Source organism: Empidonax traillii, unplaced genomic scaffold (genome assembly GCF_003031625.1).
Source record: "Empidonax traillii isolate 1590-97213 ecotype Southwest subspecies unplaced genomic scaffold, ASM303162v1 scaffold744:size612752, whole genome shotgun sequence".
Taxonomy (NCBI): domain Eukaryota; kingdom Metazoa; phylum Chordata; class Aves; order Passeriformes; family Tyrannidae; genus Empidonax; species Empidonax traillii.
Window position 1 is genome coordinate 562,265 of NW_020955937.1, and position 21,288 is coordinate 583,552.

Here is a 21,288-nt window from a genome sequence, read left to right on the forward strand (position 1 = left end):
CTCCCCTCCATCTCTAAGGCCCACTCCTTCTGCCTGGTGGTGAGAGGGTAGGGGATCCATTGCTTCTTGTGAAGCGCATCTTTGCCTTCTAATTTTGGTGTCTTCAGCAATGGTTCCGAGGGGATTAATGCCATGGCACAGTTCTGTTTAGTTAGCTTCCTCAAACAATTTGTTGGCATTAAACATCAACAGAAATCACAGCTGATACTAACTGGGAAAACTTGTCTTATTGCTTTTTTTTCTTCAATGGACCCACATCACTCTAAAAATATGGAATTTGATTCAGATGAGCTGATAATGTTTCCTTAACCAGCTACTTCAGAGAGCACTTTAGAGACTTATGTAGTCTACCAAATCCTTTCCAAAATCATACATATTCAAACATTTCCCTGCTAACACAATCCATACTAGAAGATCAGAAAAAGTACACTAAAATACAGCAAGTAGAATTATTAGTTTGTTTGTAGCATTTTTAAAATTTTATAGAACCTCAAATATAATGTGAATTTCTATATGTTATAAAAGTTCTCCATATATATATATATCTATATATATATACACAAAAAACACTTAACAGTGACTGAAAGAAGTTAATGACTGCAGGCAGCACACTGATAGACTGGTCACAGTACCAGACTTGAGCTACTTACGCTGGCCCCATTGGCCACTGCTGGGATTCAGATAGTTGGGGTAAAGTCCCTCTGGTTTATCCAGTCGATTTAGAACTTTTCGAATATTCATTACCTATTGGAAGGGTACAAAATATTGAGCACTGACCCATTTTCCACACACACAAAATAAAACAGTGTTGGTACAATATGCCAAAAAATAAAGCCCCCAGTCTTATTCAACACAGATACCTGAATACATCTATGCAATTGTATTACTATTAAAAAAGACTCTCAAAGCTGACATCATCGTGCACACAAGCCCTTCAAAACCTCTGGAGTTTGTGTGTCGAGTGTCAGCAATGAAACGACCCAACAACAGAAGCAAGCTCCAAAGTTCAGGGCTTGCCGTACAGACAATCTCACTCCTCCACAGGAGACTGAAATTGACTGAGCATATTTGCCTTAACTAAGTTAACCTATGGCAGCACTATATTCCTCCTATACCTAAATCAGAAATAGTATTAAATATTAAGCTTATCACCCAGTTCAGATGTGGAAGTGAACTCTAAAGCAGTTTTGCCTGGAAAGGAGAGCGCTGCTGGAACTGAGTTTAATACAACCAGCTTGCCCAGCAGACACCCAGGCAGCCCTGAGCAGTTTGCTGGCACTGCTAAGGAGCTTGCTACAAATGAGATGCCCGGGGAAACAATTGCAGTCCAGATGCTCTGCAGCTGGAGTCATCCAGCAGCACAGCCCATTGCAGAGCACATGAAATGAGTTATACTTAAAGAACTGCAGAAAAAGCAAATGTAGCAACTTGGGAGCACGAGGATCCTGGGCACTGCAGGCCAGAAATTGTAAGAAAAAGCCACTGACAGCTTCATTATAACACCCTGACTGCCTGCAGTTCCAGTGAACTAGCAACTGAAACAGAAGATAAATTAGGTTATACCAAGGCACAGAAGGATTTCTGTTGTGGTACATAAACTGCTTCCTGCATCTCGACACCACTCATTGCCCAAATGCAGGTTGTAACGTGTCCTAGACCTCAGTCAATGAGTTCTGCGAATACTTCCATGCAAAGCTTATTCCAGTGTTTTCTCTTCTTTGTCAAGTGTACCAGCCCTGGAATGGTTTGCCTTGGAGGGCTTTGGAATCACAATCTCTAAAGGGTTTTAAAAACAGATTACATAAACAGATTTCCAGCATCTTGAGGCTAGAGCATGATGCCACTCTGTAAGAGAACCATAGACCTGGATTTTTAAGATACACACTTTCACTGTCTCTTAGTAGCACAGATGTTATACGTAAAATTACCATAAATGTCAAAAGATAATTAACTTACATGGTAAATTTGTTTCTGACTATTCCTCAGTGCTGCTACCCCCTCCCCATCCATCCCCCGTAGATTACATTTCTTTAAGAGAAATTCTCTTGAAATTCACCCCTAAATACATGAAAATTTCTAGGAATTTTCTTCACAAAATTTATTCCCATGCTGACAATGGTATTGCAGCAAAGCCATTCAGTCCTCATCCAGTAATAATTTTAGATTTGGCTATTGCTTTTAGACCTACTGCTAAACATTTGGAGCTTGTTTTTAGTAACTAATAAATATCAAATTAATAATATCAGTTTTAGCTAATATGGGGCAGCTGCAGTAAGAATACAAAAGCAAAACAAGTGCAAGTTTAAATTACAGGAAAAAAAGAAGATAAATTAATCAGTGTATTATAAACAACAGGACTTGCTGGCTATTTATACACCCAAAAGAAAAGTAAAATTGTTTAGGTGGGAATTCAGAGCAGGAAGAGTTGCTTTCCATGGCTCATGTAAATAAAAAGTATGATAAAACATTGTCAAATTTTGGAAGAATTAGTTGTTTGACAACTGTTTTGTCAAAGGATGAGATTTTTTTTTCTTTCCCCCAAAGAAAGTTCAAAGTCTATTTCTTATAGGTCAGTGCAATGGAAGCACTTTATGAACTCTCTGACAGCAGTGATATTATACAGCATTTTGAAGAATAAACTTGTTGAAATCACCATGGTGTTTTGCTTTCTCTAAACATCAGTTATCCGCAGTATAATGTCAGTATTTGTTTACACCTTATTCAGGTGAAGAACTGAAGAAAGCTCTACAGTCTGATTGTTTAATGCAATAGTAATTTAGAACATAAACAGAAATTATGTGTTTTATGAGGCCATACGCAAGAAGATGCATCAGAATAATTTTGGAAGGGATTTTTTACTTTTTAATAGAAAAACATGCCAAGGTGATTAGGGAAAATGTGACAAATGCTTACAACTGAGGAAAATCCAAATCTCTCCCCACTGATATTAGTCTCCTAATATGTGATTTTTGCAACATGATTTTGACTGAGAAGTCTAACCTTTTCAGCAAAGACAGGGTTTCCAGATAGGTGGCTCAAATGCACAAACTCCAGATGCAAAGTCCCAAATTCTGCCAAAATGCTGCTTCCACCAGAGGCCCATGGCCAATTTCGACCGATTCCACTAAGATGAGGGGAAGAGAAAGACAGAAAATAACCACAAAGCATCTATAAGGCAATGCTAATAAAATACAACAGGCAGTAGCTATACTGTTATCATGAGAAGATAATTAATTTAAAATGTATTTAATATATATGTAAGGAGCCACGCTTCAGTAGCCTTCCATGACTTCACCAAAGTGCCTTAAATTACCTCAGTTCAGTTCTGCTTAGGCTTCTAAAATCGCTTCTTGCAACGATCCAATCATTTAGCTCATGAATAGCTCCATTACACTTCTCACTCAAACTGTTTCATTGCATGATTATTACGTTTAAAGACATTAAAAAACCCTGTGAGGAAACATTCTCATACCTCACCTGTTTTCCCCTGTATTTCGCACAACACTCTCCAATTCTAACTCCTAATTCTACAGTACAGTTGTTTATTAATTTAAAATAATGCATATATACAGAATAGGCTTTAAGTTAAAAGTGCTCCAAGCAGTATATCCTTCTTGATACAAGAGAATTTAATAGAATAGGATATGGAGGCACTGTCTTTCTGGGCACTCTTACCAGGATGAGTAACTTCAGTTTTCATTAAGACCTAAAGATACTTCACAGCAAAGTTAATCTCAGGATTTGTGCTGAGAGTAGAGAAAATCATATTTATTGCTAAATCCCCACCAGAAACTAATGCTAGTTGAGATTCAGGACAAAAATCTACTAAAGTTTCATTACAAAAAGATGGTTTTCTTTTTTGCCTTGAAATTTCCAGCAGCAATATTCAGAAAAAAAACCCTGAAATTAAAGAAAAATTAGCCAACTTTCTGGAGCATCTGGGTGGCATATTAGTAGCATGAATGTCAGATATAAACACACTTATTAGATACTGGAATGTCTTCCTTATTTGCAAGTTGTAAACAGCATTAAACACACATACCTATATAAATAAAATTTTAATTTTACTTTTACACATAAGCACCACTACAGTCATCAGTTAGCAGTTGCACAACCATGAAAATAGGGTATTCTTCTCCATTAAAATATGACTTGTTATGAAAAAAACCTCACAAAACAAAGTAAAAAACCCAAGAAACCCCATCTTCAGTTCATCAAGATGGAAGTCCTCAGTTATATTAAAATCTCTTTTTCAAAAGGTCATCTATAACTCAAGTTTATCCAATACAAGGAAATTAAGACTCCATGAAATTAATTTCTCTAATAGCTATATTAACACATTATTTTCAGATTTTTGCCAGACATGTGAAATGACACCAAGTCATTAAACTTTAAAAGCAGAGAAAAGACTACAAATGGAGAGCACAAAGGAAAGAGATCAGATGAGGCTCTACTGGCTGACCATAAAGGTGCAAGAGGCTGGGACACACTGAAGTCCTCAAATGCAACTGATTGCCCAAAAAACCAAACGATAAAAATGTTTCTAATCTTCATAGCTGCAGACAAAAATCAATGACACAATGAAATCGAGGTACTGCAAAGATGCACACAATCCAATTTTGATGGTATTTGTGTGACCGAAACAGAACACAAGTTTCATGGGACCTAAATATCTCACTTTAAGAGCTATCTTACAAAGATTAGAGTGCTTTTTGCATTGGATTTAAAGAAAAAGTGAAGAGAAAACCCCATCTGGTTTACAAGCTGTCTGCACTGCAATTTACTGTGGCTTAGAATTTTTCTGAATGGTAACATAAAACCATCAGATACGACAGAAAATAGAATCAAGGTGAGTATGGCAGACAACATACGTGGAAACCTCTTCTCCATAGTCTGAAGAACTTACAGCTACAGGCTGGTTATTCACCCAAGAACAGGCACCATATCTGGGACACACTGACTCCAGTTCTAACTGCTGACTTCTAGAGGAAAATATTTTAGCTTGTTTCCAAAACACCTGGATTTTAAGGGCTGACATAAGACACTACTGGTAAATAAAGCTCACCGGGGGGGGTGGGGGGGTGGGGGGGTGGAAATTGAAATATTTCAGGGTTTTGAAACCTCTTATGGTGCATGTGGAAAAAGCCCTCTTGTTTTTTTCTATTAAGTTCCTCTGTAAATCTCAAAGTGGAAACATTGAGCTGTTCCTGCAGCAAAGCATCAACCAAAAGTGACAGAAAATGTTAAGAGTCCCTACTTGCACTCCACCCCAATGTCTGCTGATATCAAAACAACCTGTCAGAACATTTTGATGTAGTGCGTTTTGTTAACCAGAAAAATTTCCAAGCATGGCTGTCAAGAGCTTTCCTGCATGCAGCAATGTGTCCTGCCATCAGAGGAAGCTTCTTCTTGTTTCAAGATGGCCTGAAAATTACAAAGTCGCATCCTTTAATCTTAATACAGAAAAAAAAAAAGTAGAAATAAACATCTTTTTTGCATTTTTGTGCTATTTAATATAGCTTTCGGGTTTTTTTCAGTTGGGGCAGCTGGTTAGGAAAAAAAAAAAAGGCATGAACATATTTCTTGCAAATTTGCAAAATAATGAGGCTATCTGTTGGTTTAGTCTCAGGTGCGAGCTCTGCCAAAAGTGACAAGCTCATTTCAATATGTGGTAGAACCCAAGAACTGCACTGCAGTCCCTTGACCATTTTTCATACAACCCTCAGTTATGAATGTCTGGTATTCTCTCATATCATAAAATGGTTTGGGTTGGAGGGCACCTTAAAGATCACCTAGTTCTAAACCCTTTGCCATGGGCAGGGACACCTCCCAGTAGACTAGGTTGCTCAGAGCCCCATCTAACCTGGCCTTGAACATTTCCAGGGATAGGGCATCCACAACTTCTCTGGGCAACCAGTTCCAGTGCTTCCTCACCCTTACCTTCTTCTAAACCTATTCTCTTTCATTTTAATTCCATTCCCCCTTGTCCTATCACTACATGCCCTTGTAAAGTCTCTTTCATCTCTCTTGCAGGCACCCTTTAAGTACTGGAAGGCTGCTGTAAGGTCTCCCCTAAGCCTTCTCTTCTCCAGGTTGAACAGCCCCAACTCTCTCAGTCTGTCTTCATTGGAGTGGTGTTCCAGCCCTCTGATCATCTTCATAGCATACATTTAATCTTTGGGAGCAATGGAATAGGTGAGTTTTCCATATTCCCTCACACCAACTGGAACAGCCACAGCATTGCTTCTGATTCCATTTAACTCCATCTTTATTTTAGGATGATAGTCCAGTGTGCACTATGCAGACAGCCAGCTCCTGAAGAGACATTACTAGAGCCCAGGAGATACTCAACACAGCTTTCAGCACACAGAATGTGAGACTGGGAAAGTAGACTTGGACTTTTGTTTAACAGTCTCTTGGCTTAAAAAGAAGCAAAAACCTGAAGTGAGTGCTCTTTATTCACCAACCCATACCCCCTTCCTCTGCCCAAGAATAATCCTAAATACTGTATACTTTTAAACAGAACAGAACTTGAAAAAGAGAACTTGAACAGAACAACGGATGTGGTGAAATGGAAAAAGATGACTGTGTCAAGCCTTATAAACAATGAGTACATTTAGAAATTATTTGAGGTGCCCAAGAAAAAAACACACAACAAATAATGGTAATAGCTTAGTAAATCTTAATAACCAGGCATAATAAAATACTGATTTTTGCCCATGCATGAGACAACACCCCCAGTGCTCCCAACTGGGACATTTTTCAAGCTCTTCACCATTGTTATTATTGAGATGAACAAAAACTACTGCAACATTTAAAAAGTCAGTGCTAGGTGCCTATTTACTCTTCAGCCATAAAATCAATGCTGGGTATCTTGTTACTCTTCAGTTACAAAGTGATGCACTATCTTCCTGAAGCCTTGAGATGCAAGCCTGAGGCTCTGGTGAAAGATTTTATTTCTACTCCCAAGTTTTAGCAAACCTATGTAACACTGCAAGTTCCTACAGTTTTTCTTCCATTACTCAGGTCAAGAAATTACATCAGCAATCTCAACCCAAAGGATGATCAGGGCATTTGGGGGATTTTTCAAAAGATAGCTTACGAGTCTGAGATGCAAAAACTTATGCGCAGATCACTCCTCCCAGTCAAAGCAAAATCTGTAAAGCACTGAAAACTTTTTGCATCTTATTTTCATTCAGTTATTCTTCCAAAATGGTTTAATGTCCCAAATGTCTTGTAAGCTAACAAATGCACTTTTCAGAAAGAGATGGAGGACAATAAAGGGGGCCAGGGATGATACCCTTTCTCTTAGCTGCATTCTTTTATCTTGCTTTCCTTTTGTAATTTACTTTGCCACTGCATTTTTCAATTCTACTATGTTGATACTCACTACAAACTGTACTAAGTGTCAGTCATGTACTAACACCAGAGTCAGAAACAAAACTCCTACCATACTCTTCAGGAAGGAAGGAAGGAGACACACTACTCAAACTTCTTTGAAGATCCAGATCATTACTAAAATAAGTTCAGTTTACAGGGCACTATTTGAATGTATCTCAAATCACTGTGTCTTAAATCGTACTTTTTATACTGCCTAAAACACGCAAAATTTTTCAGTAACATATTCTTAGAGCTTTATGACTGATTATAACTGGTATTATGTAAGTAAGTGAAGTTTGAACTGAGGATCTAGATCAGAGAAGCGTATTAAAGCAGGATCATCACTGGTTTATAACATTTCTCATTTATTTTATAAATTTTGTTTCTGAACACTGAGTGCCACAGAACCTGAAAAACAGTGTTTGTAATTCTACTGTCATTCGTTCTCAGGAAATGTGAGCCTGACTGACCCGGGCTGCTGCTAACCCAACTCAGTATTTTTCCAGTAAACCGTGGTTGGTCCTTCTGTACCTAAGAACAGAATGTATGAGATCAGTATCTCTTCTAAAACGTACAGAATGTACCAAGAGAGGGAACCATAGAGGAAACATAAATATTCAAAGGTTGCTTTTTTAAAATTACTTAAGTTCAGAGGCACAACAATATTGAAAAGATTTTTTAAAAATTACAGCACATCCCCAATATACATAAAGCAGAAGCTGAATTTCAACTGAAAGGAAAAGCAAATCCTCAGGGAAACCACACAAATACTTCAAAAGGTCAAAACACTTATCAAAATTCTTGTCACCAATGAGACGAAATGTTTGTCTCTACAGACAACTTGTTTATTATACCCCAACCTTTCCCGGAGGATGCTAGGACAACTCCACAAGCTGGAGGCAGAGCAAGATGTCAGAATTTCAATATTAAATGCAAAATGCATAAGTACAACGGAATAGTCAGTATCCTCCTGCAGACTTAGCCAGTAAAAAGAGCGAAAGGCCAGAATAAAAGAGATACAGCAGTAACAATGTGAAGTGTCCAAGTGCCACTGCTGTGAAAGGTTTTAGGATTAAATATGAAACAACTCCCAATAGCCCCCTTGGACTTTACTAATGCTGTTTTTTTTTTTTTTTTTTTTTTTAAATTAAACTACCCCAACTACGATGGTGGGTGAAAATACAAAAGGCTACAAGAAAGAAATGAGAAGATGGCGCTGCGAAGGATCCACTGAAATTCACCAGAGCTGGGACTCAAAGTGGAGCACACAGGTTGTGCCTGCAGTGCTGAGGGGGCAATGGGAATCTGCCCAGAGAATATAGTTTATGACTCGAATTGGTTGGGCTTAATTTTCTTTTAACAGCAACCTGCAGGAGTAGAGTGCTGCCCAGCCCAATCTGCAGATCCTGGGTCACCAGCCTCCCTCCTCACCACCAGCCACCCCTCAGACCCAGGAGGGAGAGGGACCTTCCCAAAAGGAGGTCAAGAAATAGGCAGAGAGTGATGCAAAGGACATGAAAACTTTCCTGCAGCTGTTTTTATCCTTCCCCCTCTCAGGATGCACTTCGTGCTTCTCCCTGAGTCTCAATCCCCAAGCATACACGCCTTGAAAACAGAAATAAAGTAGAATTATCAGGTTTTCTGTGAAAGAAAACATCACCCCCTGCTTTTTTTCCCCAAAGGAAGCCTGTGGTCCTCAGACAATTTTGAAAGCATAACGTGATCACTTTTCCATGTTTTAGTCTTAAAATTATGACTGCATGTGATTTGGCTGCACAACTCAAATCCCAAACTGTAATTCAGCAGCCAGACACTGTGTGCCAACTACAGGTCTGACCATGAAAGAAGGTGGGGAAATGCAAGAGCATTGTAAATCCAGCAAGGGTAACTCACAGAAATTAATCTCCTTGGGACTCCCCTGATAATCAGTACAGGGAGATAAGAAAATTAAATCACCTCACAGAGGAGATTAAGCTGAAGATGGAGTCTTTCCCGTTACAGAGTAAACCCAGGGAGACCAGTCTTCTACAGTTACCCCTTCCCAGGTGCCCAAATCTCAAAATTTCAATTAGTTTCACAGGTACCACATGAATTTTTTAACTCTCTACAGGCTAATATACATAACAAAAAGAAATACTGGAGATAAAAACTCTGTAATATTGGATTTTTAGTTCTTTAATTATATATATAAAAAAAGGTTTTTCCTAGCTTATAATTTATCTTTAATGATTTTTTTTTTTTAGTGGCCACATTTGCATGACATTTTTATAATGAATCTTCTATATCTAGTCAAGCAAAGCCATACAACCAGTGCCACATATTGTGAATTAGTAAAACAAGTTAACACAATGCATTATGTCCAAAATTCCTCTCACATAAGTAATACATGTCAACTTCTTATTTTCTATCCCATTCTAATGGGAGATGTCCCTGCCCATGGCAGGGCAGTTGGAACTAGATGATTTTTAAGGTCTGTTCCACTTCGGTAGAATTGCTCACTATTCCTGTGTCTTCCTTTTATAAAAAAAAGTCAGTATAACTACCCAATGCTGAGTTCACAGCATTTATAATAAAATGTTTATACATTGCAAAAGCCTTCAGTCCATACACTGCCAGTCTTCAGTCTATTTCTTTTCTGCCCCTACTAGTCTTTTATAATATTTTAATTTAATTAAGTCAACTACGTCTCCTTAGAACAGATGAAGAGAGGTCAGTAAACCGTCAGGTTTGCATTTACATACTCAGTATCTATTTGTCACTTTAAGCAAAATATATTTAAAAATTAAGTTGGTAAAGAACCATAGGTGGCAGAAAAAACATCAAAACACTAAGTAAAACTTACTTGCTTTCAGCATTTCCTAGGCAGAGCAACAAACTCACAGCCAAACAATTAATATGTTCTAAATATACTTTGTGACACATACCTCAAGATAAAAATAAGCCAATAATGGGGAAAAAATATTTCATGGATACTATAGTGGCATACTCTAGGAGTGCTGTAGGGTGACCCTACCTGAGCAGGAAAGTTGGACCAGATGACCCACTGTGGTTCCTTAGAACCTGACCCATTTTGTGATTCTGTGATACTGTGATCCCCTAGCTCAGGGAGTCAAATGGCAGCCAAAAAGATGATTCTCAGAGGCCATTTTCTGTTTCATAAATTATTTAGGATTGACATATCTGAAAATGTTTTCATAAGAATGATTTTTGTTTTGCCCTGAATAGAACCAGTTGTCAATGTGTCACAGCTTCCCAGAGATGCTAAAGGATGCTCTGCTGTTAATACTTTTTAGAAGAGATTCCCTTCAAACTCCTGTGCTACTTTTAGTACTGCAGCTGACTAACAATGCTAATAAATTAAGGTATGTGATTTAATTTATAAGGAAGCTGTGATGAAGAAAGAAATTGTTTAATTACAGGCTCATACTTTTAAAGCAAAAGAAAAAACAAACCCAACCACAGAGCACACAGGAAATGTTTGCTAAAGTTTTAACTACTGTATTTGATATATTACATGCTCAAAAGATTTTTTTTCTTTAAAATTTACTTCCTTCTCCCCTATCCTCAAGAGTACAACATATGGGATCTTGGTGTAAGGGTCTGTCTTCACAAACACTGAAACCACTGATTAATTTGTTAACAATTCAAAGATATTTAATGTGTTTTTGTTTTCCCCATACCTGGCAAACCATCCACACCCCTGAAATCTCATGTTTGTGCACATCACTGACACTCAACTCTTCCAACCCAATCTCATGGCAGGAGTTGTCAGGGCAGGATCAAATGGGGGAACCCATGATAGGACTATTTCCAGCCCCAGCAGCAAGCGTGAAACAGCTTCCTGTACAACTTCCAGTAAATGGTAATTAACTTTTTGCAGGCCTAAGTGGTCCCAGCATCACCCAAGGCACCCAGATTCCTGCTGGAGCTCTGACTTTTGCACAGTATCCCTTTCCTGAGACAGGGAAATGATTATAACCTGTTTAAGCACCTCGCTCTCATTGTTCTGACAGCTGGAGACAGCTGAAAAAGAAACTGAAAATCAGCTAGCTAGCCTATGTGGTAGTTTTTGATGTCTGTTTTATTCCTCTTTGAAAGGAGGATCGTTAGGCAAATTCTAACAGTTGGTTACTTTTTAAGCTGTGACAATGAATGTGTAACTAACCACTGCTCAGCTGGCAGCTTCCTGCTCAACTGAGCTGCCCTCTCTGAAGACTGACTGAGACCAGCTATCACCTGGCGAGGTGATTTCTAGGGATGCTGACTTAGCAGGAGGAGGAAGACAGTGAATTAGTACCATCAGCAACAGCAGTAGGAAAACTAACAAAAGTGGTTGCTCGATTTTGTGGTATGACAGGGAACAAAAAAAATTCTATGCTGTAATGTCACACAAAACACAAATGTTTTTTACTGTAACAAGTGATATAATGAAGAAGTATAGCCTCAAGAGCTTTTAGTTTGAGAACATTAATTTTGTCTATTTGCCTAGTCATATGCGGTGTCAGCGTTAATATTATGCTGATCTCCTGGCCACTTCAATGCTGCCAGTGCAGGAGATGCGTCTATTTGTATTGGAGGCACATGTACATCATCATCTGTCTGGAAATGAGTAGAAAAGCCAGATTACTATGACTAACTGTTCATCTTTAGAGAAACTACCAGCACAGCTTCAAAAAGATACTAATGTGAAACAAGACCTCTGCTTTTCTCCCTGAAATTCATCTGTTAACAGGGCAGGAGAAGAAGAAACAGTCTCCTTGCTCCCCTTGTCAATTTTAGGAAGATGGGACCAATATTCTTATTAGTTTTGTTGTTCTTAAAAATTAACAGCTGTTTCAGATACCCTACACTACCTTGGCACACCAGTTGCACTGTCTGTGGTTATATTTTTTAAGAACAAAGGTCATCCTCTTCCCAGCATTTTTGCCTTTTACCTTTATAAGGAAACCTATGCAGCACCTCTAAAGCTGTCCTACTTTTCCTTAGTATGCTGGGAGGCAAAAGTTTAAAATGTTCAACAATCATGGGACGCTATCCAATGGGCTGATCTTCATTGAGGTGACCATCTGACAGGCAATCTCTCTTGAAACTGGACAGAACAGCAACAGAGACTGAAGAGCACTGTTAATGCAAAACCAGGAAGCGAGCAGAAGGTGCATGAAGTACAGGGTTTCCAGTATCAACCTGTGCTATGGCCTATGCCAGGACAGGTTCCCACCTTCCAGAAGGATCAGTCAGCAGTGTAGGACACAGGGGAGGTAAGAGACGTCTATCTGCTCTATGTCCAAACCATAGTACATGAAAGCCCACTAAGTATCTTCTGTGGTGAAATGCATCTGCTCATGGTTAAGTCAGAGTAGTGATGGCTCCTGGGGAAGCACTGAAGTGAGTGGACACCACAGTGAATGGAAACAGCTGCACAGGGAGCAGGAGGAGCCAAGACCCAGGTGGAGAACAAAATGCCAGAGAGAACCAAGATGAAGAGGAAACAAATCTCATCAGCCTCTGGAGAGCAGTAGAGAATAAGCAAAGGCCAGTGAAACTCTTTGTGGGAAGCTCATGCTTCACTGTACGCATTGAAGTCTGACAGCTGCTGAGAATAAAAATAAATCACCTCCTCCATGGACTCCAAAAGCCACCAGCCTCCATTAAGTACTTCTTTAATGGTCTGGTATACAGTTTTTGAACATCTGGATCTTGTGATACTGTGTCTATTGATGCTTAAAAATCAGAGTATCTTATTTTTACCAGTCCATTCGGACTGTTGGGCTGCTTTGTTTACATCAAATACTTGTGACATTTCTCTGTGGAAAAAGGCTGACTTTCTTTAGGATTTTACAGTCAGGGTTTGTACAACCCTTTCCTTATGGCTGTCTGCCTAGTGACACTTCTCATGCTACTGGTGCTCTAAAGGGGCATCAGAGCTTGTGGAACTGACACTCTGTAGCAAACCCACAGAGCAGTAAGCTCACATGTACACACTCACACGGAGGAATATGAGAAAGGGAGAGACAATTAGTGGTCAGGCAGTACATGATCTGAAATATCACGATGAGTCATGTCAAGTGCTTAAAGGTAATTTTCAGTGTCACTATCTAAAACTGTACTAAACCTGTGCTTGTTACCATAATAATTTCTGATAGAAGTTATCTGAGCACAGCACAGACCTACATATCTCCCACAACACACTAATGAACAAACTAAACAATTCATGCATCCTCTTAGTTTATGCGCTAAGGTTTAATTAATCAATTGCAAAGGCTAAAAAACCAAGAGGGAATACAAAACAACAGAGCAAGGCTAGAAATAATAAGTATTAGCATGGACTACTTTTAATCAAGTCCCCGAAGAAAAGTGAAAAAAAAAAACAGGAAATGAAAAGTCATGAATGGAATTTCACAGTTCTGCCATCCATGTGATAAGTTAAGATGGTGTAAAAGAAGGTGGTATTAGAATGAAATTACCCACTGTAGCAAGTGGTATAACTCAGTGTCACTGACAACCAAAAAATTCACAAAACCAAACTCAATGAAAAAACAAGCCTCTCCAACTCCAAAAAAACCCAAACCAAAGCAAGAAAACCTAGCTCCTGAGAAGCCAATGGAAAGCACCTTAACAGATTCACTGGGAAGGAAAATAATTAAGAATTCTGGAAGAGTCCATGAGAAATGCTATTTGTATATGTTCTTTTCCTCTCTGCCATGCCTTTTAATACTAGAAGACAAACTAACTGTTTAAAGCTTATTTCAGAACTTTACATTTCACATTAAAAGTCCTTGCTGCCTTAAACTACAGTAGCCACAGCATTCAGCACTCTTGATCATGTCTTTTTTTCTTCTTGTTACCAGATATTCTTCCCTTTACTGCCAGTCACTAGAGATTTTTAAGCTGTCTCCACATAGCCTCAAGTGGAAAGCAGCAAGATGTGTTTGTATTTTGGAGATCCTGCAACAGCAATTCCCTTCATTTAAGGTTGAGGACACTCACAACCCAAACAAAGATATTAGTGTACTGAAATATTGTGATAACAATGGCTTCTCTATCACAAGAGCAGTTATCACATTTTCAAGGAAAGCCACAATGATCTTCTGGACAGGACAAAATCCCAGTATTTGGTCTTCTCAGTCTGATGAGGACTAATATGGAAGGGTAAAGATTCAAGGGACCAAAGCATAGATGGCAAGTGACAGCTATATGACACTTCTCAGGCACTAATTTCCATTTTTCCACTTCATAGTACTAATTTTTCAATACCCTAAATAATCCTAATCTCAATCTCAGTAATTTTAAATATATCTGTATCACCTTGTTTATATGGGTTCACAGTCATTAAAGTCAAAAAGTCTATCAAAGCATCTAGTCACATTTATTGTGCTCAATCTCGCATGTGGTGCCATCAAACGTTTGAATCATAGAATCAAAATCATTACACTAACTGCATGGCTCCATTATTAAAAATAATGGGCTGACAAGTTGCAAAGGTCTGTTTCAACCAGTTTTATAGCTACCATTCATCATAAGGAGACTACATCAAAGGCTTGCTGACTGACAGTTGACTATTTCTCCTTCTGATACAGCTGTTGGATCAACAGTAGTTTCAAAACACTGGACAGCTTGTCACAAGATTGCAGCTGTGATATTCATCTGATATTAACATTAACTTACAAGTGCTGTAAATTACACTTGCATATGCATTTACAGATATGTGTATCAATCTAAACATGTACAATACAGAGACACCACTGTTGTCAAGGGAAACCTCTCTTCAGTATCTGCTTTCCCAGATGCTGTGACAGCTGTATGAAACACTACTGAAATGGCATTTTGGTTCACTGAAAGGGACAGCTTCTCCAGATAAAAAAACCTGAAGTAGTCTTTTTCAGACTAGTGTTGTTAAAGACATAATCTGTTTTGACAAATGCTTTAAGAAAAGTATAAATGTCCCCTTTTTCCAGTCTGCTTCAATCTCCTTGTTCCTCTTTACCCACACATTGCTGTGTCATATAAATCCATTTGTTCTAGGATCAGATAAACATTTGTTTTTCTCAGTGCCAGTCACTAAGGGCTTGATCCTTATTCACAGGCAAAAGAAAGACTCCTGGTGGCTTCAACAGGCACTGATCGAGCATTAAAATCCTGCAACTGTCATTAAACCTGTTGCAGAGACGGCAAGTTAATATGAATACAGGGATACCTTGCAGCCAGATTGAAACACCAGTATCACTGTATAAAAAATTTCTGCTAACACCATTCAGATTTGGGAACTGAGACACCTGATTCTCTTTCTGGAAATCAGTAATACAATGTGAAAAAAAGACTCGGGTTTCTGGTTTCTTTCCCCAGCAAATGACACATTTACTTTTGCACAGTTTTATCCTTCACTGCCTATTAGCTATACAAAAATCAAGTTTAAAGTCAATTATTTTAAAGGACTACTTATTTCCATACAATTTACCTATTCTTTCCTATGTTATAGATTTATGGAAGATACATATTATTCAGTACAATCCAGGCAATTTAACTATAAAGAGCCATCCCTTTTTTTCTCAAATGACATTAGTTTCAGGCATATCACTAGGCTAGAGAAGATACACATGCCATTTATCAGTTTCTGATTCTGAATGTTATGCTTGTGCTCCATATTTAATAAACATTAAATGTTATTTTATTGTATCACATATTTATAGATTAATCAAGTCCGTCATTGTTTGTGTCATCAAGGAAAATAAACCAATGGCTAAAATATGATCAAGTTCATTAACTAAGGTATGATCAAGAATATTTCCTAGTGTGTAGCAGGCAAAAAAAAAAAAAAAAAGGCAACAAATGACACATAATCTAATACACACCTAATTTTCACATGAGGAAATAACCCTATCCCACTTTTCCTGTAATAGTCTCAATTATCAGTTATTCAATTGTGTTCCACCAAACAAACCCTGAACTTCACCATCAATCAATTACTACTTCAAACAACAAACGCTTTTACACAGCTGCTGCTCATCCTATAGATGAGCTATTTACAAGAAACCAATGATGCTAGTTATCTCAGTTGGTGAGGCACAGCACAATACATCTTAATTCCCAGATTTGCACTAAAAATTATGATCCAGGACAGTCTGATTTCACCACAAAGAGAAAAAGAAGAAGAAAAAAAAAAAAAACAACAAAAAAAGGACAAACATTACCTCAAAAACTCAGTAAAGTCAGATTAGGCAAGACTTTTTTAAACAAAAAGTAATTTTGTTCCATAATCTTTTTTCAGTAATCTATGCATTAAATTATGATACAAGTACACTTTACTTCAGTGAATATCATGAAGAAGGAAAGGAGTTTTCCATTCAATTACCTAACAATTCAATAGAGCTGCAAAAGGCTGAAAGACATTTGCTACCTTGGCAGAGCAGAAAAATGAGAAGTACCAAACATTTCTTCTAAAAGTACTTAAAAATGTAATCACAATCCATGCACTAATACTCATGACCACACTGAAGATATTCCTCGGAGGATTCTGTAAACGAGATAATTGGATAATAAAGGACCTGGCACGAAGTAGTCAAATAAGCTTTTCTTAACAATAATGGGATTTAAATCAATACAATGAAAATAATATAATAAAGGATGAAGTGAAATCAGGATGAAGGGATTACTATTCAACATAATAGACCAACAAAAAGGCTCAGAAAAACCCTCACACTTCTGGAACCTGCTGGAGGCACTATGTGTACTTTTTTGTTCCTGCACCAGCATACAATGTTTCATTAACCATTCTGCAAAAGCTGCTGCATACTAAACAACCTACACAGGGAAAGTACCTTACTATTTTTTCTTTTATAAATTATCACTGAGAACAATGATGCTATAGTTTTATAAAGCATTTAAGAAAATCAGGTTTCTTTCCCAATTTCAGCAAAACGTTTAGTCAAAGGTTTTAAGTGGTGCTTGTAATCTCTCTGCTTCTAATGGATTTAGTGCAAGAATCAGTAATTTAGGGTTTTTTGTTTTCTGCCTTTTTTTTACCTTTTTTCTTTTTTGTATTTCCTGCTGTAGACTAGAATAATACAACATGGAATATTTTGCAAGGATTGTTATATAAGGAGCACCATATCTGTTCTTCAACTACAATGAAGACCACGTCTGGAATGGAGTATATTCTGGATAGATATGGCATAATGGTTAGTTTTTTTGAAACTTTTGAAAGATAATGTCAGTCAAAATAATTACTTTTGGTAAGGTGCACAATTGTCTTTTTAGTACCAGAGAGACTTTGAACTCAAAAGCCATCAAAATAAACTATTTTAGGTCCCTTATGAGTAATTTAAAGTAGAATAGATCTACTTTATTAAAAGCATTTAGTCCTTGTCTCATTATATTACATATTTGGGAGTTTAGGAGTAACACCCTGGCCCAAGTCAAAATGATCAGACTAAATAAAAAAAAAATTGAGATGACTCCTTTTTCTGACTCCCGTCTTTTTCAGGTAGGCAGATTTCCAAAGGGTGTCTTGAAGGGCCAGCAATCAGAGTCCAAATTTTCTTTGATGTGTGGGTGAATGCAGGGATAGAATGCAAGCTCCCTTCTCCTCCCTAACAAGCAAGCTTGAAGAACCATTTCTGCTACAGCTACGGTCCCTGCGGACACTAACAGGTCTTTCTCTAATCCTCTGAAGTACCCAAGACATGTTCAGTCAACTCATGAATGATTAACAACAAACTAATCTGGCTCGCAAATAAAATGCTATACTAGCACAAAGGATTATAAAGGGAAAAGAGGAAAAATCCGGCTGTTTACTTCAAAGAGGCTCAAGAGATATGGAAACCTAAAGTCTCCCATATCAGAGAATCAAGTACTGATATGGTATAGAAAAACAGAAAAATACATTAAAGTGATGGTGATGCCACAGTTCTGTCCAACGTTTGTTTTCTCTTTCTGTTGTGCTTGAGTGAGGGAAAATAACCAGAATGCTGAGTGAATACCAGAGCTGCTCTGAGAAGTATTTTGCTGGCTCAAAATAATGGAATGTGTATGGAAAAGTGCTCTGGAGTATTCATGAGACTACTACCTAGTATTAGAATATGCTATAGAAGCATCCCCACAAGCTTGGAGAAGCAGGTCTGGAGGAGAAGGTTTCAGAAATGAGCAGGCTATATGGGGAAATGTAAACAAGGCATGTCATGGGGTGTATGATGTGATTTAAATGTGAACTGAGGAATGTGGGTGATGTAAGGCCTATGTTATTCACTCATGGAAAGGCCTTCCATCCAATACCGGATGTCAACTACATTTCAAGAAAGACAGGGAAAAAATTTAGAAAGCTTAGAGAAGAGTAACAAAAACTCTCAGGAAAATAATGGCAGGATTGAGGGGAGAGTCACCTTGTCAACAGATAGTAGATTAAGCATGTCAATAGTCTTCTTCCAACACATAAAAGGGGATAAATCTTTCACTGAAATAGTGAAGTATTTAGGTTTCAGAATAAAAAGCACAGATAACAACATCCAAAAAAACCTCTCAAGAGTGAGGACACAGAGGCACTGGATTCAGCTCTCTCAGAAAAGCATGGAATCCCCATGTTGCAATTCTTGAAGAAATGGCTAGACAAATATCTGTCTGCGATAATTTAGATGGTGATTAGGTGTTCAGTATTGAAACATATGGATTGATGACAGGATTTCTGTCTTATTTTCTGTGTTTAAATCATTCCTGAATCATCCTGAAAAACATCTGATAAAGCAATACAAAGCTAAATCATACATTCCTGAGGAATTGTTTGTTTAAAAATAGTAATAAAAATTTTACAGCATCCCATCCCTGTGCTGGAGGAGGGAAGCAAGTAAAGCCCATAAGGGGTCCTTTTGTAATTTTTAAGGTGTGCCTTATCAAAGGATCTGCAATATGACATTCAGAAGAAACAGTATATCATGCAAAAACTGGACAGTTCAGATTTCATTAAGTAGAGAAAAAGAAGCAAGAATGAGCCACTATCTAAAGTTTACTTACACAAAGGCAGGCTTGTGAACTAGTACTACTCATGAAAATATCAGATGCTAGTAATCCTTAACCATACAATAGGCTGAATACTAAACCGACAGATTTAAGCCTTCAAAGACAGGCTAGTTAAAAGCTATTAGCCATTAAAACAATGCTGACAAACTTAGTTAAGCAAAACTCAATTAATTTACAAAAGGAACTCTGGGTAGAAGACAGCAAAAATAACTTAACTACAGCCTCAGTAGAATATTATGATATGATGCAAAACAACATTGCTGAAAGACTGCATATTCTAATGCCTGTTAAAAAACATTCATTTGAAAATAATTAAAACCAAAATGATACACTTTTTTGCTCCAGTAGATTTGATTACCTAGAGAGGATGCTGTATGACATGAAATGGGCAACCTGAAAGGTCAACCAGAAAGACTATCAAACTTGCTGCACTAACAACAATTTGCTGGGATGTATTTAAAACATTTAAGCCTCTCCAAGGCAAAGTATTGAATCAAGACATTTACATTAATGGGCCTTTGACTAATACTAAGTTTTCTTATACTAAACAGAAACTGCACAACACGAGCACCATTACAAGATATATAGCATACGGATACCATTAAAGCTCAATTATAATGAATAGTTGCTCATTTATTTCTCTAATCAGTACTGCAAGGAATGTAGCAGCAGCTTCACAGGTGTCAGCTGGAAATAGTAGCCTTTCATTTAATTTGCTGAAAGATTGGTCCCTCTTATTAACTTCCTCCTAAAGATGTGTCAGTGTTATAACAATAAAAATGTCATTTTAACGTGAAGTTTAAACCAATGGAAGGTAAATTTCTGGAACAAACTACTCAGATGTCTTGCTAGCCTCTTTTTATTTCCTTCTCAATAGGTCTCAAACTACCTCATCGTTGTACAAGTCTCATTTTGTCTTTACCCTCTGCTGTATGGATTCCTACAGCGACATCCATGTATCTTTGGCATTTACTGCTGGGGTTTTATTACTGCTTGTTGGTGAGCAGCAGATTGCCTAATACAGAGCAACAGACTATTCTGGTAAGTCTTTTAAAATTACACTCAGTTATCCCATATCCTCTAAGCCAAGTCTACTCAAGTTATGATGTACTACAATGAGCAAGGACTGCTCATTAAAAAGAAGGAAAAACAATGACACTCAGATTTTAACGTGAGATTAAAGCAAGAGCACAATATATTTTGGATGTTGGCTAGGTGCATCCATCTAACTCAACACTTAGATGAGAGTCCACAACAGCCCACTGAACTAAGAAGGTTGAGTGTTTTCTGCAACATAAAGGCACGCTAGTGAACTGTTACTCTTCCCTGCCCTTAAAAAATTCAGTCTGTAATGAGTTAAACGTCAGCCAGAGCAGAACACGATCATGAAGGTATTGCTTACTGGGTTATTTGTTCTTGAGGTTGACTTGCCAGGCTTTAGATCTCTGCTTTAGTAATTCCAAATTATATGGCAATATTACGGAAAAAACAGCACAGTCAGCCTACACAGTATCGAATAATCACCCTAACACTGGCAGGCTCCAATAGCAAAAGGAACACTTGCATCAAATGCTCACCCAGCCGTAACATTGATATGATAATGACATACAGTTATTTTGAACGCATACAGGATTTTTAGCATCAACTCACTGAAAAACAGCATAGAGAAAACAGCAGATACAGATTCTTTGGTAATCTGTGTTTCTCCTGACTGAAGACTTTAGCATCTTTTACAGTTCCTTTCTCAAGGTGAATATCATATTCGCCACCATAGCAGAAACCCGAAGACACGACAAAGGATCAGTTTTCCAAGTTATATGTACATGCAATTTGTCAGCCATCAGGAGATTAAAAAAAAACCCCAAACCTAAAAGTTTTCCTTAAAAAAAAAAGAAAGAAAGA

General features: G+C 37.8%; 1 protein-coding gene across 1 annotated transcript in view; it reads right to left on the bottom strand.

Annotated features, from left to right (window-relative positions):
• MAN1A1 (mannosidase alpha class 1A member 1) overlaps window positions 1-21,288 on the bottom strand; it is a 69,340-nt gene that overhangs the window by 29,853 nt on the left and 18,199 nt on the right. Inside the window, exons 3-4 of the mRNA XM_027900632.1 lie at window positions 3,001-3,124; window positions 651-744 (exon numbers count right to left, since the gene is read on the bottom strand). Of these exons, the coding sequence (XP_027756433.1) occupies window positions 651-744; window positions 3,001-3,124 (218 nt within the window). The remainder of the gene's footprint in view (window positions 1-650; window positions 745-3,000; window positions 3,125-21,288) is intronic.